This window comes from Macaca thibetana, chromosome 7 (assembly GCF_024542745.1).
Source record: "Macaca thibetana thibetana isolate TM-01 chromosome 7, ASM2454274v1, whole genome shotgun sequence".
Classification (NCBI taxonomy): domain Eukaryota; kingdom Metazoa; phylum Chordata; class Mammalia; order Primates; family Cercopithecidae; genus Macaca; species Macaca thibetana.
The window spans coordinates 39,925,082-39,946,371 of NC_065584.1; the positions used below are offsets into that span (position 1 = coordinate 39,925,082).

Sequence of the window (21,290 nt, forward strand, 5' to 3'; positions counted from 1 at the left end):
CACCACATCCAGCTGTGAATATATAGTATTACAGAATGTTATTATTACTATTGTGTATGCTGCCTGGTTAGAAACCTCTGTGCCAGCCAGGTGCAATGTCTCATGCCTGTAACCCAACACTTTGGAAGGCTGAGGTGGAGGAATCACTTGAGCCCAGGAGTTCAAGACCAGCCTGGCCAACATAACGAGACCCTCACTACAAAAAATAAGAAAATTAGCCAGGCATAGTGGTGGGCACTTGTAGTTCCAGCTACTGGGGAGGCTGAGGTGGGAGGATCGCTTGAGCCCAGGAGTTAGAGGCTGCCATGATCCAAGATTGTGCCACTGCATTCCAGCCTGGGAAACAGAGTAAGACCCTGAAAAAAAAAAAAGAGAGAGAGAGAGACGGAAGAAAGAAAGGAAGGAAGGAAGGAAGGAAGGAAGGAAGGAAGGAAGGAAGAAAGGAACAAAAGAATGAAAGAAGAAAGAAAAGAAAGAAAGAGAGAGAGAAAGAAAGAAAAAAGAAAGAAAAAGAAAGGAAGGAAAGAAAGAAAGAAAAAAGAAAGAAAGAAAGGAAAGAAAGAAAAAAAAAAGAAAGAAAGAAAGAAAGAAAGAAAAGAAAGAAAGAAAGAAAGAAAGAAAGAAAGAAAGAAAGAAAGAAAGAAAGAAAGAAAGAAAGAAAGAAAGAAAGAAAGAAAGAAAGAAAGAAAGAAAAGACAAGGAAAGGAAGGAAGGAAGGGAGGGAGGGAGGGAGGGAGGGAGGGAGGGAGGAGGAAAGAAGGGAGGAAGGAAGGAACTCTGTGTTGACTGTGTCTTCCCCCACCTCCTCATTTGAAAACATTTAAGTACCTGCCATGCATCAAGTTGTGTCCAAGCTATATCCAAAGTCAAATCCTATCATCCTACCTTTCCAGCCAGAAGAACCTGACCCTTCTACTTCATCACTGTAGTTCAGGTCCTTATCGCCTCCTCCCCTGACTGTTGCAGAAGCCTCTTCGTCTCAAACATTCATCCTAGAGTTGCACCTTCTACCAACTCCATATGAACAAATAATAATTCTAGAAGAATCAAAGGACTTCTCTATAATATTGAGGTATGGAGAGGCTAAGTAGATACAGAGCCTAGGATCCTTGAAAGACTTGATGTTTTTTATTGTGCTAAAATATACATAACATAAAATTTACCATTTTAACCACTTTTAAGTGTACACTTCAGTGGCATTGAGTACATTTACATTGTTGTGCAACCATCACCACCATCCACCTCCAGAACTTTTTCATCCTCCAACTGAAACTCTGCACCCATTGAACACTAATTCCCCATTTACCCCTCCTCACAGCCACTTGTAACCTCTACTATACTTTTTGTCAGTGAATTTGACTACTCTAGGTGCTCAGGCAAGTGGAATCATACAGTATTTGTCCTTTTGTGTGTGGTTTATTTCACTTAGCATAATGGAAACCCCAGTTGATGTTGGTGACCAGTGATTCACGGTAGCTCCAATCTGTGAGACTGAGTGATTTTCTCCAGCCGTACTCTTGGTATATAGAAATCAGAGAGATGGACCACTCCATGGGTGCTTGGCCTTCACTAGACAGGAGTGATAATGGGGCAAGTGAATCAGCCAGGAAGAAAGTTGGAGGAGTAGGAGGTTGTGGCTAGAGTGGGATGTTAAAAGTTATCTGGAGAGCAGAGAGTTCACGTGATGGCAAGACGTGCAGGTGTAGTCTTTGTCATGGGAATTGAGGACTGAAGAAGAGTAGAAGTCGGTGATTAGGAGTCAGTGATTAGGAGAAGGTCAGAGAACTGAATCTGAGTGAATATTCATCACGTTTTCAAATAGTAGTGCTTTGGGCATCCCATGTATATCACAGTTATCACACCATTCACTTGGTCTTCCTTCAGTGCCATGTTGTTATTTGAGGTGAGTTATTTACTGTTTAATCATACTTTCTCAGATACTTTATAAGGCAAAATTCTCATATGTTCAATAAATACTTGATCTTTTATGCCAGATTGACATTAAACCTCTATGGTAGATGCTAGTTAGGGTCTGGCATCTACCATATTTCTATCTGGCACATCAAAGGGCCCTCTTCTCTGGGAATTCCTAGGGTTGGGCCCCCACTGGACATGTCAGGACTACATGAATATGAACTACATAAATAGTATTGCCCTTAGACCCAGGCAAGAAGGGCTCCTTCCCTTGACCAGCCACTTTGAAAGCCTTATGTTTCGCCAGAATGCACAAGAAAATAATAAGTGTATTTACAAACACATGAGGCTCTGGAACTCTGTGCTGACATAACCTGATACCCTAAACATTTACTCTCATGATTCACACTGTTTAGGGGCCAGGGAAACCCTTAACTGCACCCAAAGGCTTTGAATGTGTGCAGATTGTGCTTCTGCTTCTGAGCATAGGGAGGCTCGGAATAAAGGAAGCAGCTGGGGAAGAGAAAAGACAAATTCATTAACTTGCCAAATTCTTCCCCAGCATGAGTATAATAAATACTTGCATTAAAACGGGTGTCATTTCAGTAGTCGAAGGGTCTAGATTTTTGTCCTTCTTCGTATTCCAATGTGTATTTGCAACACTTGTCTATGGACTCTTTAAAAATTAGCAATATTAAACAATTCATATTACTTTTTTTTTTTTTTTTTTTTTGAGATGGAGTCTTACTCTGTCACCCAGGCTGGAATGCAGTGGTGCCATCTTGGCTCACTGCAACTTCCGTCCCCCCGGGTTCGAATGAATATCCTGCCTCAGCCTCCTGAGTAGCTGGGATTACAGGTGCCTGCCACCGTGCCCGGCTAATTTTTGTATTTTTAGTAGACATGAGGTTTCACCATCTTGGCCAGGCTGGACTCGAACTCCTGATCTCATGATCCACCCGCCTTGGCCTCCCAAAGTGCTGGGATTACAGACATGAGCCACTGCGCCTGGCCCACATAACTTTTGAATTGGTAGGCATATAGGTATAAAGGAAACATGCATGAAGTATGATATCCATTGTTTACATTAGTAACTAAATGGACAATGAACTTCAGAATTGTAAATTGTTCTATTTTACAAAAATCATAGAATTAACTAAATTTTCAAAAAATAAAAATATTCAGCATTATTTAAATAATTTGAATTTAAAATGTTGATACTCAATACTGTAATTTGTCTTTTAATTTTAATAGATAATTTAAATATTTTAAAAGAAAAATAACCGAAAACATTTTTAAATAATTTTTATTTTTGCATTTCTTTGATTTCCATTTTTATGAGAATATATTAAATTGTGTATACTTTCAATACAGTTATATTCATTTAATCCTTTAAGTAACTGCTGTCATTGGAACATAAATTATTAGATGACTATAACAGCATAGTGATTTTATTAAGATGAAAACAGGAAAAACAATTTTTATGGGCTTTTATTACTGTACATCCCTGACCCAGAAATGGAATAGCTGGATATAGCTGGATGCTCTCTTTTGCATCATCTGGCAGCTGGCTACAGGGGATCCAATAGAGAACACTGAGGCCCTGGGGGATAATGGAACCATTGATTTTTTTCTTGGCCATGGGGAGCAGAACCACCCTCATCCCTGCATTGGAATGTGACATGAGCGAGAAATAAACTTTTATTATATTGTACCACTAAAGTTAACATTGTTTGTTACAGCAGTTAATCTCCGATCGGAGCAAGCTGTACCTCATCTCCTGTGATTTTCTTAGCTGATCATTTTGGCTAATATAGATTATATATCCATATGTAGATAAAATAGATTGTACATATAGATTAAAACTTGGGTGAACACCTGTGAGGGTGTGCCAGGACTATTAGGATTCTCTGTGCTAGGATATTAGGTCAGTTACCTCCATGGATATCTGTCACATGCAGAAATCAATGGAAGATGACAGATCTTGGGGTGGAGCAAAATGTAACGAAAAAGTTGTCAAACATTCACTTGGCAGATGAGGAAATTGAAGGTGATAAAAGTAGGTCAGGAAGATATCTGCCTTGGACTAGCAGTGATGGTAAGAAAAAAAAAGTAAAAAAAAAAAATTTAAAAATAGGTTAAAAATCATAGAATGTCAACAACTTTATAGGGTTCAACATAATATGATAGTATCAGTAGGACACAGACTTAATAAGGTCAATTTATTATGTTGTGTAATAAGAAGTCCCAAGGGAACACAGCTCCAGTCTTGGTTAATTCAGTGACTCACTACCACGTCATCAGCAACCCAGATTCTCTCTCTCTTTCCTTTCACCACCCTCAGCATGTGAGCTAGTTTTGGGGCCAGCCAGCTTCACTCACGGACTCAAGATGATGGTTTTAATCATCTTGTGAATGATTTAGCCATGACACATTTAGCCATGACAACATCTAACAGGAGACAGAAAATTTCTTCCTGTGCCTCATGTTTTAATCAATGAGGAAGCCTTTCCTAGAAGCTACCGAAGAGGCTCCTTCCACATCCCACCGGCCATGGTTGAGCCACATGACTTTTCCATCACCATCACTTGCAAGGGAATGTGATCCGCACGGTTGCTTTGGGCCAGTGGCTCACAGTCCCGACAGCCCATCAGAATCACCTTGGGAAAAAACATTTTCCCAAGGTGAGAACAATGAAATACGGATCTCTGTGGTGAGGCCTGGGCTTTGGCATCTTAAATATTTAAAAATACACAGCCAGAGTTGAGAACAACTGCGATCGGTTAATCATTCACAGAAAGCAGAGGTAGACACTGGAACAAAGCCAGATTAGGGAATGACTATTGGGTGACAACTAACAGTGTCTGCTGAAGTTATTAATGTTTAATTTTCAAGTAAGTTATAAGAATATTCAGCTTTTAAAAAATAGAAAAATCATTTCCCATTAATCCTTCCCCAGGATAACCTCTCTTACACATTCATTATATATTGTTTTAGATCTTTTTCCGTGCTTTTACATACCTATATATGTACTCATAGAAAATATATATTATATGTGTGTAATTTCAAAATATAAGTCTTACTACACAGAACACATCATTCTGAAATTCAGTGTGATTTAGCCAAGTATATACGTGTATAATTATTTTTTAAATATAATGATTTTTGGAATAATTACTCCAAAATAATTATTTCATTGTATAATCATACAGAGATTAGTATATAATTGTTTATAAGTATAAGTATATTTTTATAAGTATATATTTATATTAGTATATATAAGTATATTAGTATGTAATCATTAATCATGTCAGATTGTATAATCATACCAGAGATTAGTTTTCCCCAACTGATAGACTTTTAGGCTATTTCCATTTTTTTGCTAATATGAGCAATGCCTCCTCTTTACATACATAGGCTAATGTTACTGCAGATATTAAGAAGCTGAATTGCTGATAGAAATGGCTTCACCATTTCTTCCACTCATAACAGCAGTGTATAAGAATATCTATTTTTCTATATTTTTGCCAATATTTGCTAAACTTTCAAATTTTTGACAATCTCATGGTTTAAAATGGTACAATGGCATCTTGTTTTAATTTGTAGTTCTCTGATCACTAGTCAGGTTAAATATCTTGACTTAGGTATATTGGCCATTTGCATTTCTTCTGAAAATGTCCTATTTATAACTTTTGCAAAGTTCTCTGTTGGGTTCTGTGTCTTGTTCTTACTGAGAAGTAGAAGTTCTTTAGATGATAACTGACTGAGAGTGGTGGCTCACACCTGTAATCCCAGCACTTTGGGAGGCCAAGGTGGGAGGATCACTTGAGTCCAGGAGTTCGAGATCAGCCTGGGTAATAAAGCGAGACCCCGAGTCTACAGAAAAATGAATAAAAACATGGGTACTACTCTTTTGTGTGATACATATTATCTATATAAATATAAGATCAGTCTTATATACATATACATCTGCAGCAAATGCTGTGGTACACCACCCGGATTCCCTCCTATGGTTTGGTTCTGTGTCCCTACCCAAATCTCATCTGAAATTGTAATCCCCGTGTGTTGAGGGAGGGACCTGGTGGGAAGTGATTGAATCATGGGGGTGGTTTCCCCCATTCTCTTCCCGTGATAGTGAGGGAGTTCTCATGAGACCTGATGATTTTAAAAGTGGCAGTTTCCCCTGCACTCTCTCTCTCTCCTGCCACCTTATGAAGATGTGCCTTGCTTCCCTTTCACCTTCCACCATGATTGTAAGTCTCCTGAGGCCTCCCCGGCCATGTGGAAGTATGAGTCAATTAAACCTCTTTTCTTTATAAACTACCCAGTCTCAGGTAGGATCTTTATAGCAATGTGAGAACGGACTAATATATTCCCTTTAGAAATGAAGCACACAGCTAGGCCTAGTGGCTCATGCTTGTAATCCCAGCACTTTGAGAGGCCAAGACAGGAAGATTGCTTGAGCCCAGGAATTCAAGGCCAGCATGGGCAACAGAAAGAGACTGTATCTCTACCAAAAAAAAAAAAGAAAAGAAAAGAAAAGAAAAGAAAAGAAGAAGAAATGAAGCACTCATTCTCCCAGATGCTGGAAATGTACACAGCTGCCAACTCTCAGCTGAGTTTTTATCTAGAACTTGCCCTCACCCAGGTCATGCCCCCTCCCTGAAAGCTGCCTACACCCAATTACTGGTCACTGCAGGTGTTTAAAGACCAACCTCCTTTCCTCAATTCAAGACAGCTGAGCTCCAGAGCTCCCTGTGGAACAGGATCACCTAATCCTTTAGTGTGACTGCGTCGCAGTTCAACTTCACCCTCTGCCCTGTCCCACTTCTCTCACTCCCCTATAGATGCCAATCCCAAGAGTCCACCTAATAAATTTGCTGTGTGCAAATGTCTGTATCTCAAAGTCCATTTTCCCTAGAATATCTACCCTAAAACCATTTCAAATATGTTCACCAATATCACTTGACTTTGAACTTTATTTGTGGTATGCTTTTTAGATGTATTCCTCTTTTCCCATATGCTTTTTGCTTTTCATGTCTTAAGAATGCTATCCCTCTTCCAAGGACATAAAGGTATTCTCCTATAATTTTTTCCAATACTTTCACAACTTCTTTTGCCTTTTAATCCACATACTACTCATTTGTATGAATGGCGTGACGCAAAGAATCTAACTTAATGTTTCATTTGGATAGTTATTTGTCCAGCACCACTTATGACATTGTCTGTTTTTCTGACTGATTTGAAATGCCTCTTCTACAATATGAGAATATGATAGTGATATCAAAATAACACATACGAGAATATCATAGCTGTAGAAGAGGCAATACCCAATACCCAATACCCAATACCAAACTACAGTTGAATGCTTCACAGTGAGCATTTGACCCAAGTCAAACCTGGAATTTTTTAAATTCTAAAAATAAGAAATGGCTGCAGGAACTCTTCAATGATAGAGGGAGAGGAGTCTGGTGTTGCTTGGCGCTTGAGTTCTAGTTATTTCTGAGATACATCTCTGCCCATTCCCACTTTCCAGTTTCAACCCTTCCTTGAGTTTAAGAGCAAAATATTCCATAGTTTGAGACTTAAGTTTGCTCAAAGTGAGTGTCCATCTCAGAACTAAAAGAGACCAAATACACAAGGTATATCCTCCTGGGCTTGGGATGCATGGCAACATTGTATACGAAGTTGAGTTGGACAAGGGCCAAGTGCCAACCAAGGTAATCTGTGGCAGCTAGTCACCACCTAGGAAATCGGTGCTCTGAAACTGTTTGCTTCTTAAGTTTCATATGTTTCTTTGATTTCCTTTTCCTTTAGTTTCCCATTGAAGTGTTATTTTTAGGGTATTAGGACAGTCTTGGCCAAGCCAAAGAAAAGATTTTCCACCCCAGTCTACATTAGCTAAGGGTTTGAGGCTAAAAGAAGCCAGGAATAGCGAAGGCAGTGGAACTGGGGCAGTTAGAGAAGCATCTAGGAGGGAAGTCTGGAACAACTGAAATCCCTGAGCCCTTCTCATCTGGGATCTTGTTTCCTGTACGTTAAGGGGCACTCTGTCAAGGCAGGAAGCCATATCCATATCCAAGCACAAGTCAATAGCAGAAAAACAGCCCCAATGGTTGCAGGGGAATTCAGGGAGCCAAGATGGGAAGGTCAAACTGTGTCTTAGCCACCAATCCCCAGCATGGTTTGTGCAGAGTCAAGGCCTTTCACTTGCTCAGATGTTAACTTGGGGCAAGTCTTTTCTGGAAACATGACAAGAGGCCAAGACTGGCACATGTTCCTTGCCCAGGCTGAGCAGACTAGACGGTCTTTTTGGTGTTTGGCAAGACACTACAGAAAGGTGAGATGTAGCCTGAGAACGAGGCGATTCTGAAGAAGTAGTGCTGAGGGAGGCTGTGTCTTATAGGAGCACCTGAACACTAGAAATGATGGAGTCTGGAATCTGAACAAGGGGAACAACTATCACTTAATATTCTGAAAATGCCAACCACATGCCGAATCAATACCCGTGCCTACCTTTGTTTTCTTTTGCATTCTTTGCTGCTCAGCTTCCCAATATTTGGTGTCACTTGCTGTTGGTTGTAAGTGCATCTAATAATTTGGGAAATGATGGAAACTTTCAGATTTTAAATATTTTCTCTAGCCAGATATTTAACAAAATGCCTTTAAATGAGAGGCAGTACAGCATTGTGGTCAGGAGTATCCACTCCCAGCCCTGTACCACTGTGAGCTGGCCAAGCTGTGATCCTTGCTAAGGATGGCAGGAAATGATGCGTTCTGCAAGTGGAGCCTCCTTCAGGAAGGAAGGAGATGGGGATAACACAGAGAATCGCACTCCTTTCCTAAAAGTCAAGGGGAAGAGTGTCTCCATCATCACTCAAATTTCCTAAGGCCATTAGGCTATGGGGGAGTAAAATCCTTTCCCTTTGGGTGCCAGATTCTCACTGAAACTGCTTTTGTCTGTCTGCCTAACTCAGATGGATTCCTCCCAGCAGCTACAGACTCTGAGCATCCTACATTCCAGCTGCTGTCTTTGCCCTGAGTTCTAGGCCTAGGCCTGCTCCTTGCTATTCCCCAGTTCTTGTAGCTCAGATTTAGGCTACTAGTCCCTCACCCTCAGCAATTGGCCTCAAGGTTACTGAGTATCTTAGAGAATATCCAAAGAGATTTCTCAAATGTTCAGGTTTCAAATATTTGACAGAAACCAAGAATAGGATGATCTTTTTTTTTTTTTTTTTTTTGAGACGGAGTCTTGCTCTGCCGCCCAGGAGGATGATCTTAATTAAGCCAATCATACTAGCCAGTAGTGTGGCAAGCTTGAAAAGTTTATAAAATAGAATAGCCCAAAAGATTCCAAACACACAAAATATAAGGACTCCGTCTATACTAAGGAACACTCTTTTCAAGGTGTTATTCTGTTCTCTCAGAAAAAAAGGATGTCTTATAGAAAGAAGATTCTAGTGAAATAAAAATGGCTATGTTTGAATGTATGGAAATGGAGGAACTCAGCCTTGTGAGCAGGTTTGCTCAAGAACCCTGTGTCACCAATACCAATACCAGCGTGATGCTCCAGATGTGGCAGCTGGGGTCAGCACCTTGCAGCCCATACATGACTTGGTTCCTTCTGCCTACAGCCAACCTCCTCTGATATGCATAATGGGCCCCAATCCAGGCCTGCCCCCTTGCATCACTGTTTACAATGATTAGCTCTTAGATCTGGGATGAACGCCTGGCACACATGTGTGAATCCTTGCTCTCACACCCATGGTTTGTTTGCTACACAGAGAGCAGCCCGGCATGCTTGCCTTTCATACTCCATGCTCCTGGTTTTCTGTTTGTTCAGCCCAGGGAAGATATCCAGGATCATCATCATCAACGCCCTGCATGCTCTGTCCCCCACCCTTGCATTGCCTTTTCCTTGCTTTTCCCCTCCTCCATCTTCCCTTCATTCTTTTCCAAGCTTTCCAGTGGACCCAGCAGTGTATAAGGCACAGGTCATAGGTCCCTGTAGTAAACATATAAGGTTGCTTCCTCAGTATTATTTCCTCCCTTGGCCTATTCATGGTCTTGGATTTTTCCTTGCAGTGATTTGCAACTTCCTCCACCATGGGAAGCAGTAGGGAATGGCTGTTAAGAGTGCAGGTTCTGGAGTCAGGCTACCTAGCTCTACTCTATGACTTAGCAGGTGTGTGAACTTTGAGAAGCTATTTAATTTCTCTGTGCCTCGTTGGCCCCATCTGTAAAATGGAGTTAATGAAACCTATCCCAAAAGATTCTTGTGAGGAATTCTAAACTTATTACTAAAAGTGCTTTACATTAGCTATATTCTTCCCCACTGGGTGAGGTGAGAGGGATAGACCCCAGCTCTAGGTGGGGGTAGTGATTGGCTTAAGCCAATTACCATAGCCCATTCCCAGCCTCAGTGATTGGTTCAGAAGGGAGCCCAGGATTCACTTCATGCTAATGAGCCACAAGGAGATTTGCTAGGGCTTATGAAAAGAAAAGCTTCCTCTCCTTTCAGAAGGACCATTCTCTTTCCCTGATTTGTTAGACAAATGGGGAAACATGAACTCCAAGTATTAAATGATGTTCAAGAAGTATTAATGTTGTTAGGAGTGATAATGGTATTGTGGTTTTGTAAAAAGCAAAGGTTCTTATTAGAAACACATACCAAAGTATTTATGAGTGAATAATATGATACTTGCAATGTGCTTTAAAATATCCCATGCCCACCTCCCCCAAAAAATGTCAGAAACAAGATTGATAAAATGTTAATAATGTTGATGCTGGATGATGAGTACATGAGAATTCCTTATACTCTTTGCTCTACTTTTGTCTATTTGAGAATTTCCATAATAAAGGTTTTTAAAAGTCCACTTGCTATTGAAGAAAAGAACATTTTTGTCACCTGATGCCCTTTGGATGCCTTAAAAATGAAGCCAATAAGCATGACTTATTTTGTTGATCAGCTGAAAGATTAGGCACATCTCTCTGCCTATTCATGGTGACCGTCAACCCTTGAGGCAAGAAGCAGGTCACCTGGGCCACAGCAAAGGACAGCAGAGAGACCGGAAGTGGGAGAAGCTATGAATTTAGGACAAGAGATTATCAAGGCTTGGTTTTCCTGTATCTGTGGATCAAATGAAGTCCTACATCTGGCCTTAATCTGTGGTGGAGCTCGGCATATCTGTAATTGAAGACATTCTTCTCTTTTAGATAATAAAATGTTACTGCTGGAAGAAAATTAACAAACGACTCAACTGGAGCATCTTATTTTGCCCCCAGATGCCATAGTCTAAGAAGGTATGGGTGGCTGGGTAGGGTGAAATGCTACTCACTAAACTAGCAGGCTGGTTCCCCTGCTTTGTTCCATTTCTCTTCCTTGCTGCCCTGAGAAAATAAATAAGACAATAAGATGAATGCAGTCTTTATTTTCTCTAAAATTTGAAAGGTAAAGGGAACACTTTACAAAAAGAAACCATCTGCATGATTGAAATGGGAAGGTCCAGGTGAGAGGAAGGAATCTACTTGACCAGGGTTAGCCAGGATCTTTGTGTGTTGGTCCAGACTCCAGGGTGGTGGCAAATAGTTTTAAAAAGAAAGAGGTCAACCAAGAGTTGGATTGTATAGCCCCTGGAAATAGGCAGTGATGATGCTCTTCTTGCCTCAGCTGAGCATCTGGTGCTGATGAAGGAATTGACCCAATTTCTCAGGCTCTTCTGCCACCCACATGCCCAGCCGGGGATCTACCCAGTCCTGCTGCCCCCAGAGGGTTGCTGACTCTCCAGGTCTTAGAGAAGAATGCTCTGTAGGTATCCACATCTCATGCCATAAGCCAGTCTCACAAGAGTGTGAAGAGTGCAAACATTCCCAGAAGGGTCAAGAGGATCAGAGCAGGCAGGATTCGCAGCACCAGCCAGCCAAGAGGACAATCCTTTAGGGTTGGCCTTCTCCTTGGTCCCCATTCATTATGGCATAGATTGGGCCTGGTAAAGCTGCGGCTCTTCCACCAGCTACTCCCACCGGATTCCTAGAAGCTCACAGCTGACATTCCATAGGCGCTCAGCTGTTTTGTTATTTCGGGCCCTTGGAGACACCCAGGTCCTCTTGCAGTCACTGGAGGGCAGAGGAAGACAGTAAATTCCAGGAATGAGAATTAGCAGTCTGGAAATCTTTATGGTCCCTTTCTCAGAATGTTTCTAAATGTGTAAAATACAATATATGCCAGACTCAAAGAAACTAATTATATAAAATGCTCTCTAAGAATATTTTAAAAACAAATTTGTGATACAGTAATACATAGGCTTATTTATTAATGTATTCTATAACAAGATCTAGTACCAAGTCTAATTATCAAAAGATTTCAAAGTAGTGGCGAGCAGAAGTGACATTCTAGGATATCTGCAACAACTGCAATGTGATATGAAAATATTTATAATTCTATTGACAAAGTCACAGGTATCACTACTACTACTACAGTTCAGTGCCTACATTCATAATTGAAGAAAATGCCAAATCTCAACTGGAGGTTAAACTAAAGATGAAGTTATTTTCCCATCCAAGTTCACAGGCCCCTTGAATTCTGTTGACAGGCCCACTTGCATCATGAACCCCAGACCAAGCCCTCCAGATTTGCTTTGGAATGAGCAGGGGGCCCGAGGACCAGAGGGATAGGGGGTGGGAAGAGAACACAGTTTTCATCATGTTTTTTTTGTTTGTTTTTAATGTTCCTTTTTTCTAATTATAAAAGCCCTGTAAAACAGTTGGAACATGCAGTGCTGATAAAAGAAGAAAAGCCTATCATGGCTGGGCACGGTGGCTCACACCTGTAATCCCAGTACTTTGGGAGGTTGAGGTGGGCGGATCACCTGAGGTCAGGAGTTCAAGACCAGCCCGGCCAATATGGCGAAACCCTGCCTCTACTAAAAATGCAAAAAACAATTAGCTGGGTGTGGTGGTGGGCACCTGTAATCCCAGCTACTCAGGAGGCTGAGGTAGGAGAATGGCTTGCACCCAGGAGGCAGAGGTTGCAGTGAGCGGAGATCATGCCACTGTACTTCAGCCTGGGCAACAAGAGCAAAACTCTGTCAAAAAAAAGAAAAGTCTCTCATTCAGTTGCTTTCTATACAGTCTTTTTTGCTTTGTTTGGATATAAATAGAGATGTAGTCTCTCTCTCTCTGTCTCACATAAAACCGGGATCATACTGTGTCTAGTTTGAGGAGGACTTTTTTTTTTTTTTTTTTTTTTTTGAGATAGGGTCTCACTTTGTCACCCAGGCTGGAGTCCAGTGGTACTATCACGCTTCACTGCAGCCCTGACCTCCCAGGCTCAAGCCATCCTCCAACCTCAGCCTCCCGAGTAGCTGCAACTACAGGCATGCACCACAATGCTGGGCTAATTTTTTGATTTTTAGTAGAGATGGGGGTCTCACTTTGTTGCCCAGGCTGGTGTGGAATTCCTGAGCTCAAGCAATCCTCCTTCCTTGGCCTCCCAAACTACTGGGACTGCAGGCGTGAGCTGCCGCACCCAGCCTTAAATTTTTTTTTTTTTTTTTTGAGACAGAGTCTCATTCTGTTGCCCAGGCTGGAGTGCAGTAGAGCGAGCTCAGCTTACTGCAGCCTCTGCCGCCTCCCAGGTTCAAGTGATTCTCCTGCCTCAGCCTCCTGAGTGGCTGGGATTACAGGCATACACCACCATGACCAGCTAATTTTTTGTATGTTTAGTAGAGATGGGGTTTCACCATGTTGGCCAGGCTGGTCTCTAACTCCTGACCTCAAGTGATCCACCTACCTCAGCCTCCCAAAGTGCTGGGATTACATGCATGAGCCACTGCACCTGGCAAAATGTTTAAAAAATAAAAAACACCTAGCATAAAAAGATAAAAATCATCTTTCACACTCTGCTTGGCTCTCCCTAAAACTCCCTGGAAGTAACCACTACTGCCCAGTGGCTGGGTGTCCCTCCAGACTGTTCTCTATGTATAAATAATCATATAGTTTTGTATTCCAGTTTTTTTCCTTACAACATTATATCACTAACATTTTTCTATTAATTACGTATTATATAAAAATATGATACTTAATGACTGTGTATTTTATCCCATATTTAAGGCAGCAATGTTAAACACTCAGACTCTAGAGTAGCAACTGTCCAATAGAAACATGATGGCAAGGCCGGGCGCAGTGGCTCACGCCTGTAATCCCAGCACTTTGGGAGGCTGAGGTGGGCGGATCACTTGAGGTCAGGAGTTCGAGACCAGCCTGGTCAACATGGCAAAATTCCATATTGACTAGAAATACAAAAACTAGCTGGGTGTGGTGGCGTACACCTGTAATCCCAGCTACTTGGGAGGCTGAGGCAGGAGGATCCCTCGAACCCAGGAGGTGGATGTTGCTGTGAGTCAAGATCATGCCATTGCACTCTAACCTGGGCAACAGAGTCAGACTGTCTCAAAAAAAGAGAAATATGATGAGAAACACAAATGTGAGCCACATATGTCATTTTGAATTTTCTAGCAGCTATATTTAAAATGTAAAAAGAAATTGGTGAAATTTATTTAGTAACCGTTAATTATACATTAATTTATTGAGTTTTAAATAAACACTTTATTTAACCCCAAAATAGCAAAATCATTTTAGCATGCAATCAATATAAAAAAATGAGATATCTTTTATCTCATTTAAAAATGTAAAATGAGATAATTTACACTTCTTTTTTATACTATAGGTTGAGCATCCCTTATAAGAAATGCTTGGGGCTAGGCACGGTGGCTCACACCTGTAATCCCAGCACTTTAGGAGGCCAAGGCAGGTGCATCACCTGAGGTCAGGAGTTCAAGACCAGCCTGGCCAACATGGTGAAACCCTATCTTGACTAAAAATACAAAAATTAGCCCACATGGTGGTGGGTACCTGTAATCCCAGCTACTCAGGAGGCTGAGGCAGGAGAATTGCTTGAACCCATGAGGCAGAAGTTGCAGTAAGCCAAGATCATGTCATTGCCCTCCAGCCTGGGTGACAAGAGTGAAAATCCATCTCAAAAAAAAAAAAAAAAATGCTTGGATCAGAAGTATTTCGGATTTTACATTTATTTGAATTATGAAATATTTGCATTGTACTTACCAGCTGAGCATCTCAAACCCCAAAAATCTAAAACCTGAAATACTCTGAAATCCAAAACATTTTTAGCACCAACATACAACTCAAAGGAAATGCTTACTGAAATATTCCAGACTCCGAATTTTCAGATTTGGGATGCTCAACCTGTATGTCTTCAAAAATCTGGTATTATACTGCATCTCAATCTGGACTAGCCATATTTCCAGTGCTCAATAGCAACATGTGGCGAGTGGCTACCACATTGAATGGCACAGCTCTAGAGCCAGATTGCCAGGGTGTAAATCCCAGATCTACCACTTACAAGCTATATGACCTTAAGCACGTTTCTTAATTATCTTGTGCCTCAGTTTCATGTGAAAACTTGGGGTAATGTTACCTGCCTCGCAGGGTTGTGATGATTATATGAATTAATACACATTACACACTCAGAACTGAGTACCAAACACATTATAAAAACTCAAGCAACATTAGCTATTATCACTTATCCATTCCCCTCTCATCAGACACTAAGATTATTTCCAATGCTTCACAGAATAAATACTGCACTGATGAAAAGCCTTGAACAAAGAGGGACAACAGAGCAGACAGGGCTGGATTCTGTCATGGAATCGGAAAGAGATTTCACCCTGGGCTTCCCTTTATTCCCAGACTCTAGTTGCTCATTGAGTTCATGATAAGATTCAGCACTAAAATTTCTACGTCTATATTTCAACAGATAGTGCCAATCTTGGCAGCATTGAGGGACAGAGTTCACACCGAAGAGAGAGGACATTCCCCCAGCACTTTGTGCTAATTGGTATTAAAAAATTCATGAATCAAGTGAGCCAAAAGCTTAAAGAAGGAGAAAAAGGATCCAGAGGGTCTGCTCACATTCTCTCCATGGCATAACCAACAGCAACAGTCTTCTTTAAAAGCTTTCAGAAAGCTGCAAAGTTTACATGGAAAAGTGGCACACAGGTATAAAATAGAGCCAGAAAAGCAACTCTTCCCAACACATAAGTCTGTAATGTAAGTTTCCTTAACAAAGCAACAGCATTCTGTTTGCAGGCCTAACCCAAACCTGGATTGCATCATCAGGAAGAAACTTAGCTGCTCAGGATGCACAGCCCAGTGAGTCCTACACCGCCCATGCGCACAGGTGGTGGCGAGAACCGCACTGCCTTCACACACCTGAAGTACTTGCCACTCAGGGGCTCCAGGCCCTCAGCCAGGGCGCAATGCAGGCTGGTCTGCGCCCCCTCCCGCGCCGTCTTGACAAAGGGGGAGAAGAGCCGCCAGAGCAGGCAGAGCAGGGAGGAGTGCCGGACCAGCTCTGAGCGGACAACACCTGGGTGCACTGCGTAGGTGGTGACCCCGGTGCCTAGGACAAAGAGGGCACAATTAGATCAGGGACACACTCTGAGCCCAGGAAAACAGCTTATCTCCTGCAGCAAAATACACAAGTGAGAAAGAGGGACTCAGGAAACATAACCCCCGGATTCAGCAGGTACCACTCCTGGCCAGGCGGAATTTGAACAGGAATGAATTGATCTCTTTCAGAAAGATCTATAGCCTTCTCAGCCTTCTATGTTCCAAAAGGAGTGCCTGGTTCAAGATCCTTCTATTTCAATGTTATTTTTATACTGTGGCTTTAGTACTAGTAATAAACATGACAACATGTAGTGAGCAGTATCAATTATTGACAGTGGTATCTTTATCATTTCTACAGGAGGAATTTAGGGGTAGCAGTCTGATTGGAAAGTGGTGGGTAGGACTTTATTTTGAGCTGCATTTGCCTGCCAAGCACATTTTATGAGGTATAGGTTGAGGGATGGTGATGCAGATTATGGGGGTTAACACCCCCCCCCAAGATACCCCTGGTGCCATCACTATTTTTCAGTACCAATTATGTGCCAGGGCTATACAACATGCTTTAAATGTATTATTTCATTTAATTCTTAAAGAGGCTTGTGAAATAGAATATTTCACAATATTATGATGCCCATTTACAGCAAAGAAAACTAAGTCACAGAAAGTTTAAGTAAATTGCCTAAGGTTATACCTGGCAGGGTACAGGGCCAAGATCTGAACTCTGATGTAAAGTTAAAAACATGGAATGGACTGTCTGCATTTGAATACTGACTCAGCTAGGAATCTTCCTTGGGCAAATTTCTTAATCTGTCAGTGCCTGTCTTTTCGTATTTAGAGTGGGGGAAAATAATAGCACCCACCTCACAGGAAAGTTGGAAGTATTAAGTTAAGATGTGTAGTGCATGGCACACATAAACCTCTCAATTATTATTGTAATTGTTATTGTTTATTTTTATGGTTACCGTCTTCTTGTTCTATAGGCATTCTGGAAGTAAAGATCATTGTTCCCAAACTCTGGTTTATTCACAGTAACAAATGATCCCCTAGATCTGCAGATGTCAGAGCCAGCAGCTCACCCAATGCTCCAGAGGGGCACATAATCATTAAGGAGTAAGAACCGGCCTGACCTGATTTTACAGCTGAGAAGATGAAGTCAGCGGAGGTTAAAGGGGCACATCCACATCCACATCCACATGAGGCTATAGCATGTGGTAGAGCAAGAGCTTGGACCCAGGGGTCTGAAATCCAGCGCTAACTCCCTGAGTCCAGGCAGTGGCAGCTCTGTAGCTCAGATCACCATGTGGACCTCAGCAAATGGCACCCAGAAGGAAGCACCCTAGGTTTAAAGCCGAGCACCCACATTTCAGTTCTGACGCCCTCACCTGCCATATACTCTTCAGCTGGCCATTTCCTTGGACCTCAGTTCTGCTCTATAAACCTGTTACAAAAGGCCTCTGCCACCAGATCACCTGAGATCAGGAGTTTGAGACCAACCTGGACAACACGGTGAAAGCTCATCTCTACTAAAAATACAAAATTAGACAGGTGTGGTATTGCGTGCCTGTAATCCCAGCTTACTCAAGAGGCTGGACAACACGGTGAAAGCTCGTCTCTACTAAAAATACAAAATTAGCCAGGTGTGGTATTGCGTGCCTGTAATCCCAGCTTACTCAAGAGGCTGATGCAGGAGAATCACTCGAACCCAGGAGGCAGAGGTCGCAGTGAGCCAAGATCGCACTACTGCACTCCAGCCTGGGAAATAAGAGCGAAACTCAAGTCTCAAAACAAAACAAAACAAAACAAAACAAACAAAAAGCCTCTGCCTGTTGCAAAAAGCTATTGTGAAAATCAAATGAGATCAGAGATAAGATATGACATAAATACAAGGTAACTTTATGAGGTTCTTAACCCCTGTTTGATTTTAAGCTCCCTGGGGGCAAGGACTCTGTTTTTACTTCATTCATAACCTCATTCTCCTTAGTGCACAGTGCTATTACTGACACGTGCATGTTTGACAGCCTGACTTCCCAAGTTTTTGTGGACCTCTAATCTGGTCTGAGGACCGTTTTTACTATTTTAAACCTGATCCTTTCTCCAGACTTACCTTGGAGCCTCTTCGCCAGCTCACGAGTAAAAAGTATATTGGCCAGCTTGCTGTGGCAATAGGCAAAACCCCTGCTGTAGCGCTTCTCGCTCTGGAGGTCGTGGAAGCGAATCTTGCCAATGTGGTGAACCACCGAGGACACGTTAACCACCCGTGCAGGGGCAGACACCTTTAGCCGCTCCAGGAGCAGGTAGGTGAGGAGGAAGTGGCCTGTGAGGAGAGCCAGTTGAAGGTGGAACGGCAGCTCAGGCTCAGCATGTGGGAGCCGAGAGGACTTCAGTGTTAGCTCACTATCTTCTGGGTGTGAACCAATTTTGATGCCATGAGTAACTCTAATGGTCAATTTGGTCTGAGTTTGTGGATTCCTCAAAGCAAGAGCCAAAGCTGGACTACAAGTAAGGCAATCATACTTAATCTATATTACTTTGTACCTCTGCCCTTGACCCACCTGCTGGCTTCCTACTCCCACTCTGTCCATGATCGCATAACTAGGGACCCAGGTACACTTGTGTATAGACAGAGGGATAGAATAGTCAGGGAAGATAACATCTGCTTAGGATCAGAAAACACGTTCCATGCTCTCCTCCCTAAAGTCTTCGCCTTGAACGCTGAACCCCAGCCTGCCTTGTACCTCAAGTTCTCAAGGATTGCCTACCTCCATGGACCAACCTATGGCTTGGTTGGCCCTCATGTAGATGTGACCCCTCCAGCCAAGCCCAGATTCCTGCATACCCACAGGCCTGGCCCTGCCTGGCAAGTCTTGTACTGCCACTGCCCCATCCAAGAATGACATTCTTCTCCCTGGTATTTCCTGAAATTTGGGGCTTCTTAATGGTATGGGTAGGAGGATCTCACTTTTTTAGACTGATCAGGAGAGGTACAGCGAACAACAAGCCAATGGGTCCAGTCTATTGGAATTCCTAGGCTCTATGAAGGCCCCTGGACATTCTCCACATTTACACAGGGTCATCTTCCTAAAGAAAAGATAGTGGGTGTACCTCATTTTTTAGTCACCCAAAGATACTTACCCAGGTGGTTGACTCCCAGGTGGGTTTCAAAGCCATCAGCTGTCTTGGAATATGGACACATCATTACTCCCGCATTGTTGATCAGGATATGGAGCTGCTTTTCCTCTATAGGGCACAACCAAGGAGATCCTGTGGTTAGCAAGGAATCCCCTGGCTGCCTGTCATAGACCTGCATAATTGCCCCTTCCCTTTGTTCATTAGTTGTCTTTGTTGGGGTAAGATTTTGATAGGAGTCACTTGCTCTGCCTCTTCCTTTTAAAACAAGGTATTGCCTCAGCAGTCAATAACTATCCTTCATTTGGATCTATCTCAGTGACATCCAATAAGCATTGTCACTGGGTTTCTAATGAGTAATTTTAGTTACTATTATCTTCCTGGACATTGTTCATTCATTTATTCAGCAAATGTGTACTAACTACCAACTCTGGACCAGGTGCACTCTGCTGGGCACTAGGAATCCAGTGGTAACACAAGCCAGACATGGTCCCAGGATGTCCCTCATGGATTTCATAGTCCTTGGTAGAAGTTGGTCATTTTCCAAGATCCAGAAGAACTTGCCAGCAGCACAACTTCATCTCATGCCTATGGCCACAGAAGGTTGATTCTCAGGATGAAAGAAGAGAGTGGCATTGTGGCCACACCTTGATGCCAAGGTGCAAGCCCAGACAGGGAACTGACACCTCCAACATTCCCACTGCTGAGGCAAAAAGACGATAAGGATCCTGCCCAGTCTGTCTACCCACGATGCTCTTGCCAATTCCCTGTCCTGCTGGTTCATGTGGCAGAACCTGTCTAGTGGCATGGATCATGGTTCTGATGTAAAGACCATAGATGGTCCAGGATGGAGCAGCCACTCCCATACCCGATTTCCTGCTTTTCTAGTTACCCATCAGGACCTCACCTGCCAGAAAGGCCTCAGCAAAGGCTCGGATAGATTTGGTGTCTGATAGGTCCAATTTCCGCACCAGCACCTGGGAGTTCTTTGTATCCACTCGGATTTCACTGGCAGCAGACTCCCCCTTCAGTACATCTCTGCAGGCAATATAGACTCGGGCTCCTGGGTCCAAGACAAAAAGAGAGCAGTATGTTCATATCCTAGGCTATAAAAGAGGTACAGTAAGTGAGCTTGGGACCGGTGGACAGAGCATTCATTCTCCCAACCCTCCCTCAATGGTAGAGTGGCCGTATTGCCACTTTGGGCTTTTCACAGTAATTCAGTCTTCTTGCTGTCAGTTTAATCCCGGGCTGGGAACCTGGTTCCCAGGTTTTACATTCTGATATTTAATGTCGCTTAGTATCTCCTTTTAGAATAACTGACTTGGCTATACACAGACATCATTGTTTTCCTTATTTTATTTAATAGAGAAGGAGTAGGGAAGAAGCAGTTTATTGAAGGCCACAGTGTAAGTTGGTGTCACAGTTGGACTTGAATCCTAGGTTTCTTGAATTTCTAGTCAGAGCCCCCAAGCCTAGGAGGAAACATAAAGAAATATGGACAGAGGCCCCAGTGGAAAGAAGGGTGGGAGGCATGGCCCTTTGGAGACTAAAGGGGAAACACTTACCTCGGCTAGCAAGCTCTCTAGCCGTCTCCTTGCCAATGCCTGTGTTGGCGCCAGTGATCACCACTACCTTCCCAGGAAGCTGCACATTTGTTCTACACACTCCACCAGCAAAGAACTTCCTATCGGCAAGGGAAACAAGAGCGTCACGTACCATCCTTCACTAGCTCACACTAAGATACATTAAAAAATAAATAAATAAATAAATAAATAAAT

General features: G+C 42.5%; 2 protein-coding genes across 5 annotated transcripts in view; one reads left to right on the top strand and one right to left on the bottom strand.

Annotated features, from left to right (window-relative positions):
* VTI1B (vesicle transport through interaction with t-SNAREs 1B) overlaps window positions 1-21,290 on the top strand; it is a 125,804-nt gene that overhangs the window by 27,134 nt on the left and 77,380 nt on the right. The window contains exon 1 of one of the 3 annotated variants that reach the window (XM_050797075.1): window positions 7,860-7,869. The exons of the other annotated variants lie outside the window; for them this stretch is intronic. The gene's annotated coding sequence lies outside the window, so the exon portion shown is untranslated. Of the gene's footprint in view, window positions 1-7,859; window positions 7,870-21,290 lie in introns of those variants that run through there. 3 annotated transcript variants of the gene reach the window in all.
* RDH12 (retinol dehydrogenase 12) overlaps window positions 11,328-21,290 on the bottom strand; it is a 340,678-nt gene continuing 330,715 nt past the window's right edge. For both annotated transcript variants that reach the window (XM_050797062.1, XM_050797061.1), the window contains 6 exons: window positions 21,078-21,196; window positions 20,417-20,572; window positions 19,516-19,620; window positions 18,488-18,697; window positions 16,204-16,393; window positions 11,328-12,030 (listed from right to left, as the gene is read on the bottom strand). In XM_050797062.1, coding sequence (XP_050653019.1) covers window positions 11,928-12,030; window positions 16,204-16,393; window positions 18,488-18,697; window positions 19,516-19,620; window positions 20,417-20,572; window positions 21,078-21,196 — 883 coding nt within the window. In that variant the 3' untranslated portion in view covers window positions 11,328-11,927. The remainder of the gene's footprint in view (window positions 12,031-16,203; window positions 16,394-18,487; window positions 18,698-19,515; window positions 19,621-20,416; window positions 20,573-21,077; window positions 21,197-21,290) is intronic.